Below are 14,310 nucleotides of genomic sequence, written 5' to 3'. Positions count from 1 at the left end.
TCTGAGAGGAGACTCAAGCTCAGCACTGAGCCAAATATGGGTTGATAATGATAATGCTATGAATAGTATCCCTACAAATGAATGCTAAATAAAAGCTTGTAAACATTTCGGCGCCCGATATGCTCCGCTGCACATAAGAAAAATGGAGCAAACAGGTGACAGTTTGGTATCCAAGGGATGGTGCTAGGAGCCGAGGTCGGAAAACAAAAAGATGGGAGGATGACCTAAAAATTACTTTAGGACCCCTTTGGATGAGGATAGCGGCAGACAGGAAACAGTGGAAGGAGTTGGAGGAGGCCTTTGCCGTAAGGCACACTGAAATAAGAGACATTCTATAGTTATAGTGTAGTTGAATTTTTTCTTCTTAAATGTGTACTTTTATTTTTAAATTATTGAAATGTATTTGTTAACAACTGTGTATATTTCGGGAAATAAAAGGCTTTATTATTATTATTATAAACATTTCGGTGCCCGTAACTGTACATCACTAAAAGACATCGACAAGTTATGCCCATCACTAATGTACGGGGTGTGTCCATACCTCGGGCGCGCATTGTTTTGTCCGTCTGTCTGTCGGCCTCTTGAATGGATATACTTGTATGTATATACAAGGCATGCATGGGAAACGGCGAGTTGGTCAATGGAGTCTTTTATAAGACATCTAGGTACTTAAAAGGGATAAGTTAATCTTTTTGTGGTTTTAAGACGATTTATTGTTTCGATAAATTAAAAATAATACGTAAAATAATTAAAGAAATAAACTTCGTACCACTTTCTATGTACAAAACTGATCAGTTAAAGCTCCATATCCTCTCTAGGAAGTCTCTGATAATGATAATGATAATGATGACGATTTTATCGTCAATTAAAAAAAAAATTAAACGACTTCAAAAAAAGAGGAGATTTTCAATTCGAGTATATACTTACCTATGGTTTTACATTTCCCCTTCCAGTATTCGAACCCAGAACCGCAGAACCAGTCGAATCACTAGATTAGAACAAGGCACTTAACTTTTAATTATTATTATCGAAGTTAATTTTCGTTCGTAATTAGCTACTTAATGAGAAACACCTAGTCGTGGTGAGGGCAATAAAATTAATAAACGGATATCTTTAGATTCATCGTTGAAACATTGTTGCATCTATATTATTTCGTGCTTTATGTTGTTGTAAAGAATATGCATGTGATCTCAATTAAGACCAGTAGTGTTTTACTGCAAATGTTTTCATATCTCGATATAGTAAAATTCGTCTCTATCGTTCTCTATCTATAGTGTTGTGTTAGACAGAGAGCGATAGATACAAATTCGAAACTCATACTGTCGAGTTTTAGAAACGTCATTACATAAAAACGTAACTGTAACTCGTAATTTGTATTGATACTCACTAGAATATTTTTTTTGTTTCTTAGTTTAAATTAAGAGTGCTTAAACTTACCTTAAGTTACATTTTATCGTTAGTTTTAAGTTACTACTTAAGCCTTAAAACTTAAGGTAGGTAACGTAACTTAAGCCTACTTCAAATCTGTAATCAATTCAAACGGTAAATATATTATTCTCAATTTGAAATTATAAAAAGTCACTTTCCGGAAATACATTTCGCCGATAATCTCGAATTAAATCGTTCGAAATTTAAAAAATGCTGTACTTATTTAAATTTAGAATACAGCTGAAATCTTAAGTAAATCCACTTGAAATAATTGATTTGAAGCAAATACCTACATTATTTAAAAAATTCTCAATTCGTAATTTCAAATCAGTATCCGGTTTACACGCCACCGTCAATCGTGGATTAATTCGTTCGAAATTTAAAAACGTGTTGTATTCAAATGTAGAATAAAGCTGCACGCACGTTACTGCAGTTCCATATTTCCGTACCCGTAAATCAACACCCCGAAACGGCGTAATAAATCCGCAGTATAAATATTCCGCGCTCCGTGAAGGCTTGTAAAATATATGAAAGGCGTTCGCTACTTGATAATAGTCAGTGGTAACTCGTAATTACTGGGTATATATCGGGCGATCTGATCGGCCGACAGCTTTTGTGAGCGTTTCGAATATCATTTTTTTTTTTTAAAGATTTTTTTTGGCGTAGCGGTCAACGGGCGAACGTTTATATGAAAAGTACTTTGACTTTGAGGTACCGACTTGAAAAGATTTTGATTGATAACGCATTGAAATTTATGTGGCTACATCATAATTTTAAGTTTATCAGAATTATCCTACGATGATTGTATCTTTTTTTTTTAAGTTTGCGCAAATTCGGAACTGATTTCTACTATGGACTGGAGTATGTAAAAATTACGATAAGGCTGAAAAGGGCTAGAACTCACAGCCGTAAAGTCAATTTAAAAAAATGAGGTCTCCGCGGGTCAAGAGCTAGAAGTTTAAACACCTACGTAATATACTGATAGAAATTAAAAAAAAAAACTACTTTAAATTTATTGTTAATTAAGTAATTAAAAACATCGCCATGTTGCGAAAAAAAAGTAGCCAATTTCTATTACTAGAATACTAACTATATTATTTAACTCGAACGCTAAATAGCCGCAATCCAGTTTTTTTTTATTTTTCTGGTCAGTTTTAATCCATTTTTTAGAACGTCCGATCTTTTGAATTAAAAACTTAATAAGTTTCCGATCGTAAAAGTTTACTTTTTTAATTTTTTGGCGCGCGAATAAATGTCAACTTCGTGGCATAGTTTATAAAAGGTGTTGTAAAAACACTTATAAATTATGACATGTTTATGATCTCTGCTTTTTAATATGATCGATAAAAAAATTGATGCTACACCTGCAGTATGTATTAGTTTTATATTTTTTAAGTGTAGGTGGATAGATATTTTTTATAAGTATAAAAGGGCTTATCTTGCATGGCAGTCAGAAAAGCAAGAAAGTCGTCAACTAGAAAGATAGTTTCACTTTGTCCGTCTCTCTGTATATCCGCAGTTTAGCGCAAATACTATCACTACAAGACATTTGTAATTTAGCATGAGTAGGATACATTAAAATTAGTATTTCCTTGTCCACTGTTTTTGATTTGCTTTTCTGTGTCACAATAAAAGAAAAAAATATAATAAAATCCCAATTTTTCTTAGGGTTTTTCTTAGATAGGTCTTCTACCATTACTCGTTTATCTAATAGTGTAGAGTGTCTTTCGATAGTCCTGGCAACACATTAAGGTTTCAAGTGGTAATTTTTATTAGAGTCAAGTATCCCCTCTCTATTATCTAAACGGTTATTTATGGATATGTTAAAAAAAGTCATAGAAGTAGGATATATAATGAAGTTAGGGGGAAAACTATAACTGCTATGTAGTGATTGCCTTTAGTTTTGCGACACGCTGAGCTGTGTCAGTTCTTTCGCGGATCTGCTCTTTTCTGATTCGATCACGTAGAGATACCTAAATCCGCTATACTCATACTCATAACAAAAGGCTAGATAGTGATGTGTGTATTGTTTAAGATACTATCATTAACAACCGATGGACATAGGCCACTTGCATGGGCTTTCAAACAAAACGATCTCGAACCGCCAGCATCCAGCGACTCCCTGCAACCCGCTTGATGTCCTCGGTCCACCTAGTGGGGGGTTGACCAACACTGCGCTTTCCGGTGCGGGGTCGCCATTCCATCACCTTGGGACCCCAACGTCCACCGGCTCCTTAAACTATATGACCTGCCTATTGCCACTTCAGCTTCGCGACTCGCTGAGCTATGTCAGTCAGTGACTGGTTCCCTTGCGGATCTGCTCATTTCTGATTCGATCACTCAGAGAGACTCCATGCATAGCTCGCTCCATCGCCCGCTGAGTGACTTTGATCCTCTTAATAAGGGCCACAGTTAGTGACCAGGTTTTATGTATAGGTATATTTGTTTATATATTTTAATGACCTCTTTGCTTACAGAAAAATGTGGTCTATCCGACGACCCTGGGCTGCGGGTGAATGGCAAGGGCAAGAAGATGCGCAAGCCGCGCACCATCTACTCCAGCTTGCAGCTGCAGCAGCTCAACAGGCGGTTCCAGAGGACACAGTATCTAGCACTGCCGGAGCGAGCTGAGCTGGCTGCTAGCTTGGGCCTGACGCAGACGCAGGTAAGTGACACGTAATATGATCATTTAAATTAAATTATAAGAAATATACATTATCGATTATTGAATTCAAGCAAGGCGTGGACTATTCTATTAGTTTATGAGCGTTTTTTAAAAATTAAGTCGCATGCATGAAACTTTGTTTTTTTGATGTATGAGGAAATTAATATTTCAATTGTAGTTCCTAAAAGTAAAACTGTCTTAAAGATCGGAACATGAAGCAGAACTTTTTTTATAACGAAGATGAGGCAGGGCATTACTTTGCGGAAGTTTATTACGAAAGTGTTTTAAGTAATAGGTGAAACTATAACGCCAGACATGAGACACTAACTATCAAGTCAAATGATCAAAAGGATTGACTGATTTGACCTCGCAATTGAAAAAGTTAAAACGCGTATAATAGAATCTAGAATAGTAGCGCTATTTCGTAACGAAGCTTTGAACTCGACAGTTGAAATCTCGAATTCGACTCCTTCTAACATCTCTCTCTCTCTCTAACACAATACTATAAATAGAGAAATACAAAGACGAATTCGAAACTCATACTGTCGAGTTCACAAAACAGAAAACTTTGTCGAGATACAAATTATCACTACTAATCTAGACAGACTAATACCAAACCACCAATCTATGTTAAGCATTAGTTAGCATAGATATTAGATATAAAAAAAAATTACGCAACTGCATGAATAATGGTTTTATTTTTTAAACAAACATTGAAAGCTTTTGTCTCTAAAATATTTAATGGCATAAAAAAAAAAAAAATACAATACCACAGACTAAATTGCTATTTCTAAACGCCATCCGTCACAGATTAGATACGAAAAAAATTCCTGTCTTTTAATTATACCTCATGACTCCAACATACTACCGACTGTGATTGTAACTGATTCGATTTTGTGTCTTATGTGTGTTACATTAAGTTCACTTTTGTTCACCACTGATTTAGAATAGATAAATATATACGAACGTACACACTTGCTTAATTATTGGGTACACGACATAATTACTACGTGGAAGAATGCTCTGTCTGTAGAGTTTTTCATATTTTTTTTTCTATAAACGGCATTGACACAGAAAACGGTCTTTTTAGTTTTTTTATACGTATTTCAGTGAAAGAATATGTCTTCATAATTTATTAAGCAACCGACATAAATTATAGATGAATTATTAATAAATAAAATATAGAAGGTGCTGTAGGTATACTTACATACCTACATAATTATGATAAATCTAATTTAGGTGAGAATTAAAAAAAAACGTTTTAAATACGTAGTGTCATAGATACGCGTAGGTACTTTTACATAAATAGAACAAGATTTTTAAAAAATAAATAATGAATTTGATTTAGGTATTATCCAAAACTAATCTGTCTTCCGAAAATATAATATCTATACAAGCCTAAATAAATCCTCGATTAAAGTTCCTCACTAAAAACCGAGAGGTCTTAGGTTCGATCCCCGTCCATTTGACTATTGTCTTATATGCTTCTCAAGCTTTTCGCTTAGTTGGAGGAGCTAGATCTATACTCTTTTGTGCTAATTAGAATAGTATAATGTTTAGTGAACTCGCCATCCTCACAAAAACGTCAAGTTTATGAGGATGGCTAACTATGTACCTATATAATGTAAAGCTTTTTATTTTGAACATTAAATTATAAAAATAAAATAAAGAGGTAAATTGAGCCGTGATAGCCCAGTGGATATGACCTCTGCCTCTGATTCCGGAGGGTGTGTAAAACGGTGAAGGATAAACATCTTGAAGAAACCTGCATACCAGATAATTTTCTTAATTCTCTGCGTGTATGAAGTCTGCCAATCGTATTGGGCCAGCGTTATGGACTATTAGGCTAACCCCTCTCATTCTGAGAGGAAACTCGAGCTCAGCAGTGACCCGAATAGGGTTGATAAATATGATGATGGTATATTTTGAAGGTGTTTGAAGTCTCGATCATCAACGTATGATAATATTTTCTAAACTACATAATACATATACCGATATAGTAAATAAGAAAATTATGTTTTATATAAAGAACCATAAGTTCCTGAACCATACCGTCCGTATGTCGGAGCGGATTGGATCCGCTCGTAACGGATTGATTCGTTATGTGTCACCGTGTAGAATGAATAATCGTTATCACATACGTTACCGGCGTAGCCTTCGTGACGGACAGACACGGCACTTGTGATTATGTGTTTGTAGTGTAACTATAGAATGTTCGCGACTTCATTTTTACTTTTATCCCAGTTTTTATTTATTAAACCATTTAGCATCAAAAATTTAAACACGGGTTTTGTGGCAGCTAGTTGTATCTTATTGAGTCAACCAATCAGTTTATTCTTTTTTTATTTAAAATGCTAACTCAACCTCGTGTAAACTTTTTTTTATTACTAGAAGTACATTGTAGTTAAGTAGATGAAAGTATCAATTTATTTTTCTGAATACCTGAAAACGTATATATGCGATAATTTTATAGTAATCGGTTGAAGCATATTCGTTTTTAAATGAGTATGTTTGTTTGTATGGATATAATTAAGAGAATTTGAGAAAGGTTGATAAAGGCGGAAAAAGCCATGTGTTATTAACACAACCTTCTTTTATCTGAGCAAAACGCCTGGGTAACGAATAATGCAACAGGCGTGGTTAGACCTGCCTGGAAACCAGATATCATACCATCTCTAAATCAGTTGAGCTATCGAGACTTTCGAATGTGTATTTGGAAAAGAAAGAAAACTTGAGAGGCATCAAGGGACACCCGGATGGAAGGAAGTTGTTATAATTTTTTATTTTTTATTATGTACAAAAAACCTGTAGGTATACAATTAATAAAAATAATCGTCGCGACACCACAATGTTCAATGCGAAATAGAAAGACGAAACGAAAATAACTGGCTTGTTTTTTATGAGAGAGAGAGACAGACAGAGAAACACGCGGACGCCGCACAACTTACAACTATAGCAAAAAGTGTCGTTACAACTTTTGGTCTTAATTTTTTCCGTCTAGCCCCTCTTCGCAACGCGCGATAAGGAACTTCGTTCCAATAACTAAAGTTAAAAAACTGTTCAATACATAGCATTTACCTACGTTGTTAAAAATAACCTAGTTCGGTATGCCGATAATGTTGTAACCGCATCCAAACAAAGAAACTTAATTTATTTTAAAACATGTTTTACAGTCTTGAAATTTGGAGTCTCAAAAATGTTTTGGAAGAAAAAACATTACAATAACAAAATATGTCTTTTAACGACCTCTTTTGTGCAATTGTAGTATTTTTGTTGTATTATTTATTTATATTTGTACTAATCTTTTTATTTTATTTGTTATTTTGTATTACTCTTTGTTTGTACACCACAACTAGAATACAAGTGAAACAGAAACATAAAAGTAGAATACAAAATGCCTTTTGGCTTAGTTGCGAAAAAAAATGTATATAGTAGGAAAAGAATATTGTAGTGTTTTAACGTGTATTGTTACTGAGAGGTTCAGAATTTGCAATTGCACGTTGTAGAGTCAACATCTCCTGAGGATGCTCCGGTTTCGGGGTGAAACGTACGTAGAGAGTATTTTGTCGGACCTGGGTGACGTTGTCGCATGGGTTCGCCGAATTTTCGCGGATGATAACAATATAAATAAATCATTATATAATCCTAAATTCCAGTCAGGGATTATTAGACGCAAGAGTGAAAGTTCCACGACTATAGGTGGGTACTGACAACGAATAGGCAAAGTCCATAATTCTAGGCTGCTAATGAGAATAACATGAAAGAAGACTCGAATGTTGTTTATTTTCGAACTCTGGGAGTAAAGATCATATAACATTTTACTAAAAATTTTAATTCAATCGTAGTAGAAAACGATCTTAAATAAGTCACCATTCAAACAAAAAAAAAAAATCAAAACCCGTTTATTTATTTTTGAGCTACGATGTCATGCACAGATAAACAGATAAACATCTTAGACTTATAAATATATCTATTTTATGTCAAGGTTAAAGTAGAACAACTGTATACACAGATGCAATAGAAACACGATAAAGATGTAACATTTTTTATACATTACGACGAAGTAAAACGAAAAAGAACACTTTCTTACAATAACAGTTCCAAGGACGTACAAAATAAACAATTTCCCATGAACGTAATGTTTTTCGATCGCATTTATTAAGTTTGTAACAAAACGGGTACATGGTTTTTTTATTACCGACTGACGACATGACAAATTGGGTGTCATATCATTAAAATAATTGTCTTAACATATATGGTTGGGTGCCGTGTGCAAAAAACTTAAAATGAATTGTTGTCTTGAATCTACGTCAAGTCAAACATGAATAACTTAGTGGATTATAGAAAAACTTATAAAGTATACACTTACACCTGATCTGAAGTCAGCAGGGGACTGTTGTCTAGTAAACTATTTTCGTATATTTCATCTAGGAGAACTTTAACGGTCTAAAGAGTCTACAGTCATAACGATTACAGGATCACAGTTCGTTTCATTTAGGATGGTGCGGGTGACAGTTTCACTGTTGAAAGTTTGCCGCGATTCACGAAAATAGTACGTATTATGACCGTCATATTTTTTTTTTTTTTTTATTCTTTACAAGTTAGCCCTTGACTACAATCACACCGCTACACATCGATGGTAAGTGATGATGGAGTCTAAGATGGAAGCGGGCTAACTTGTTAGGAGGAGGATGAAAATCCACACCCCTTTCGGTTTCTACACGACATCGTACCGGAACGCTAAATCGCTTGGCGGTACGTCTTTGTCGGTAGGGTGGTAACTAGCCACGGCCGAAGCCTCCCACCAGCCAAATAGACTACTGTCACCGTACCCATGCTATCTGAAAAACACAGCAGTATAACTTTGTTACACCAAAAAGAACAGAACAAAATTTACAATAACTAGAACAAACATTTACCAAGGGTGGGCCTTATCACTAAAAGTGATCTCTTTCAAGCATACAATTTAGGAGAATATAATATAGAGGAATATCACACTAATATTATAAAGGCGAAAGTGTGTATGTTTGTTTTTTTTTTGCGCTACGGCTACTAAAGTAATTTGGCAGAAATTTGAAATGAAAATAGATTTTACTCTGGATTAACATAGGTTATCATATGCTTTTGATCCTGGAAAACCTCTCGGTTCCCGCGGGATTTTTGAAAAACTGAAATCCAAGCGGATGAAGTCTCGCGCGTCCGCTAGTAGATTATTTATGAGAGAGATATAGGTTACATAATGGGCCGTATTATTTTAGACTGCATTGTCACATAACATCAGGTGGCTCAAAGCAATCGCTAACTTGTTCTTGAATACAAAAATCTTTGTAAACAATTATTATCAGTCCTCGCCCTAAAAAACCTACCTATATAGATTACTTTGAATCATGTTTCTTAATTACTTTATCTTTATATGGGTAAACAAGACCACATTAATAATTGTATTAATAATAAAGAAATAACACTATTAAAAATGCAATATCGATAATAAAGATGTGATAAATTACTGCCCACTCTACATCTTCATAGCGCTATAACGTTAACGGTATAAAAAGTAATCTCGAGTTAATTTTATTATAATTTAATATTTCTCAGTTATTGTCTGTACGGCTGACTTTGATGAGCCGGCGGTAGTGATGGGGCGAGTCGATGATTTTTATATCGATATTTTTTTTTTGATGTTCGCATTTTAACTGGGTTTAGATTTGGAATTATTTAAATTCTCTTCTTATAAATGCCAACCATTAGTAACGAGATTAGCTTGGATCAGGATGTGCTTGCTAAATTACGCTTAATATCTATTCAACTTATTAAACACTAGCCAACGCCCTGGGCTATGATAATAGCCTATAACACTCAGAAATAACGTGGCTTTCTAGTGGTAAAAGTCACCCACGTGGTTCCCGTTCCCGTAAGAATACGGGAATAATATATAGCTTATAACCTTCCTCAATAAATGGACTATATAACACAGAAAGAATTTTTCAAATCTGACCAGTAGTTCCTGAGGTTAGCGCGTTCAAACAAACAAACAAACTCTTCAGCTTTATAATATTAGTATAAATATACGTCTTCTATTCAATTCTAACTATCTTTGCATTATTTCTTTTCTAATTACGCCTCTTTGGGTCTCATCAATGGGGTTTCAAAGTCTAAAACAAACAAATTTAGCAACAACTTTTGTGTTTTTACAATATGGGTACATGGGTTACACTTATTTTAACTGACTTAAACAATAGCTAAACCAAGATTTTTTTACATTTGAAAATCCTAGTGTTCTTGTATTGAAAATTGTAATATCGACTGTGTACTACACTATACAGATATGGCACATCACTACTTCACCCCTATTTCCCATATCTCTCGATTCGATACCTCATTAAAATCGAAAAAAGTGAATCCTATCGCTATCTCTCTCTAACAAAAACAGAATGAAACCAATTTTTATCAACTTTGTTACAAATGGATACACGAATATTTTGAGAGTTAGTGGGTAATTTGGTGTTATTTTTGAAACACTACTCCATATGACTGATTTAGGTCATATAGCTAACTCTAGCTGACGCCACGCGGTTTCACCCGCGTGGTTCCCGTTCCCGTAAAAATACAGGGATAATATATAGCCTATAGCCTTCCTCGATAAATGGGCTATAGAACACTGAAAGAATTTTTCAAATCGGACCAGGTTCCAGAGATTAGCGCGTTCAATCAAACAAACAAACTTTTTAGCTTTATTTTATTAGTATAGATATGAGAGAGAAAGAGAGCCGTTAGATGCTGGCGGTTTCAATAGTCGAGGCGTGAAAGAGTAACAAACATTCATATCTTCAAAATCATCAGTTTTCATAAATCTCGGGAAACTATGGATTTTTTCGGGAAAAAAGGATGTGTTAATCCAGAGTAAAATCTAGTTCCATTCCAAATTTCAGCCAAATCGCTTCAGTAGTAGCGACGTTAAAGAGTAACAAACATCCAAACATTCATACAAACGACAATCTCACATGATGGTAAGTGATGATGGCTAGTGTATGATGAAATTGCTTAGCGGTACGTCTTTGCCGGTAGGGTGGTAACTAGCCATGGTCAAAGCCCACCAGCTAGACCTGGACCAATTAAGATATCCTCAATCGGCCCAGTCGGGGATCGAACCCAGGACCTCCGTCTCGTAAATCCACCGCGCATACAACTGCGCCACGGAGGCATTCGTAAATGATTTTTTTTTAATATTTTTAAAACTAGAATTATTTTAATAAAAATAAAATATAATATATTTTTTATATTTTAAGGCTCCACTTTTCTTTAAATAGGAAATTTTATTTTGGTTTTAGCCCACCATGAAACTGAAATGTGAGTTGACGGGCCAATTAGTTATCTAGTCTTTGATACACAAGCGTCCAAACATACAAACTTTTCCATTAGTAATAAGCAGCATAGGATAGAAATCATTCGGTTTTTATGAAGTACTAGCTCATTTATTCTCATCAGCTCTCGAATATTTTTTTAATACACACCAAACTCTAAATTGAGCTTTAATTAGTGGTATTAAGGTTCATTTTAGTTTGTAGTGTATTTGTGGTAATAAATCTAGATTTGTCTAGGTGTAATTTATTGTCTATTGTCTCGGGATTATGAAGTTGTTTGTTTTAAAAACGTTCACAATACTTCTTTTGCTTCGGTATTTTAATTTTTATTGGAATACTATTATACTTATCTGGGAAATGCTTGGTGTGTATCATTTAAAGAAGCAAATCTAATATCTTTAGAAGGCAGTCTATGGCCTCTAGCTGTGCCGTGATAGCCCAGTGGATATGACCACTGCCTCCGATTCCGAAAGGCGAAGGTTCGAATCCGGTCTGGGGCAAGCACCTTTTCAGTTTTCGCAAATCTCGTTAAACCATGGATTTTTTCGGGATAAAAAGTAGCTTATGTGTTAATTCAGTGTAAAATCTATTTCCTTTTCAAATGTCAGCTAAATCGCTTCAGTAGTAGCGGCGTTATAGAGTAACAAACATCCATACAAACTTTCGCGTTTATAATATTAGTAGGATTTTTTTTAACCTAGGTACACACATAGTACACGATACAGCGGTAAACAGCATTACTAGAAACACACAGAAAACCGGCCACCTTTCGTCACACGCCTCATTCACATTACAAATTAAACCGACCATCCATCATCATTTCGTTCTGACGCCTTCCGAGGCACAAATGAGTTTTTTCGACACACTCCAGTGTGCGGTGGCCTTTATGTTGTTTTTTTTTATTTTCACCCATTGTTCAGTGACACGTTATGTTATCTGTATCTACAAGTTTTTTTAAATATAGAATCTTTTGTATCAGGATGCTACTGTTTTTTTTTAATTATATCAGCTATAACTTCTTGGTCATTTGTTAAAGTTTTTTGGGACCTTGTTTAAATTAAGTTATTGTGTTGAGGTGTATAATTTATAATAACAATTGCTTAGATATTTCTAGTAGTTTTATGGGGTATGTGCATAATTTTTAATTAAATTTACGTCATAAAACGAATCGTGGATTTCGAAACCCTGGGTTTTTTTTGTCAAAATTGTAGACCTTCGTATGAAAGAAGTAGATATAGACCTACTATTCAATATCAGTTCTGAGACTTGGTCGCTAACTATGGGCCTTATTAGAAGGCTCAAAGTCGTTCAGCGGGCGATTGAGCGAGCTATGCTTGGGGTTTATCTGCGTGATCGAATTAGAATTGAGGAGATCCGCAGACGAACTGTTACTGACGAGTCGCGAAGCTGAAGTGGCAATGGGCAAGCCACATAGTTCGAAGAACCGATGGACGTTGGGGTCCCAACGGACGTGGTGGACATCTATCGAGTGATGATGATGATTATTCATTAAAATTTCTAGTGGGAAAGACAATGGTCAAGCAGACGGGTATCGAACCTGAGGAATCTTGGCTTTCAGTGCAACCTTAAAAACATGGAGCTTTTGGGATACTCTAAAATAATTATTTTTGTTATTCTCTTTAATAGATTATAATTTGCCAAAATTTTAAATACCTAAATATATACCAATTTATAGGTATTTGGGTTAGAATCCGGTGCGGGGTATGCACTTCCAACTTTTCAGGTTATATGCATTTTAAGAAATTGTCACGTGTCTCAAACGAAAAAATTACTAGGTTTGAATACATCGATTTTTATGAGGCATTCGGGTAAATGAACATAAATAACAAAGACTGACGGAATGTTTTTTAAATAAATAAGATTATAAATGTTTAAAATTAATTAAATATCTTTTATCGTAATTAGATGAAAGATCATACATTTTTTAGCTTCCTTACAAGTAAGGTGACATATTGAATTCTATGAAATGAAGTATATACATAAACGCATAAATAACGAAGATATTTGTAATTTTGTTTGAACGCCTTATCAAATCTAACGATCACTATGATCGACGACGTCATACATTCGTGCCATTTAGTGGCGATTTTGAGCGATCCGTGGCATTGCCGCAAATATGACCCTTTAAATCCCTGTAGCTCTGAAAGTACTGATCGCAGATACCTTGTTATTTCTACAAAATTGCTTTATTATTAGCATACTCTTAATTTATATATAATTATAAGAAAACTGTCATCAACCCTATAGTCCAACGGGCAGGAATCAAACCGATGACGTCTCGGTCTTAAGTCCGACACAGTAACCATGAAGCCATTAAGTATATAACAGTTTGTTGTACATAATCACAGATTAAAGAATAATATGCAGATAGAGCATACGTAACACGGCAGTGATGCAGCCATTCCAAATACAAATCCAAAAAGTACGAGTAGTGAATTGTCGAGTCAGTACGACACAAAACTCCGCATTAGTAATTTTCAATATTATTGGCGTCTTATGTTTTTATATATTTTATAAACTGTTTACAAAAACTAAAAGAATAAGATGGAGTATTTGTAGGTAGTTATTGATTATTATAAGTCTACTAGGTGACGTCGCGCGGTTTCACTCGATAAATGGGCTATCTAACAATTAAAGAATTTTTCAAATCGGACTAGTAGTTGCTGAGATTAGCGCGTTTAAGCAAACAAACTCTTCAGCTTTATAATATTAGTATAGATAAGATATCGATTTACGTAATTGTTGTTAGTGAAATTCAAATTATGAAAAAGTTTGTTTATGGTAGATAGCAACATTATGCGGATGTCAAGGAGACGCACTCGTGACGTTTTTTTT

General features: G+C 34.7%; 1 protein-coding gene across 3 annotated transcripts in view; it reads left to right on the top strand.

The window, feature by feature from the left end:
- The window catches only part of LOC112055223 (homeotic protein distal-less), a 133,271-nt gene that overhangs the window by 31,246 nt on the left and 87,715 nt on the right, over positions 1-14,310 (top strand). For all 3 annotated transcript variants that reach the window (XM_052887173.1, XM_052887174.1, XM_052887172.1), the window contains exon 3: positions 3,906-4,093. In XM_052887173.1, coding sequence (XP_052743133.1) covers positions 3,906-4,093 — 188 coding nt within the window. The remainder of the gene's footprint in view (positions 1-3,905; positions 4,094-14,310) is intronic.

Source organism: Bicyclus anynana, chromosome 18, assembly GCF_947172395.1.
Source record: "Bicyclus anynana chromosome 18, ilBicAnyn1.1, whole genome shotgun sequence".
Lineage (NCBI taxonomy): Eukaryota > Metazoa > Arthropoda > Insecta > Lepidoptera > Nymphalidae > Bicyclus > Bicyclus anynana.
This window is presented reverse-complemented; position numbering and strand designations above follow the sequence as displayed.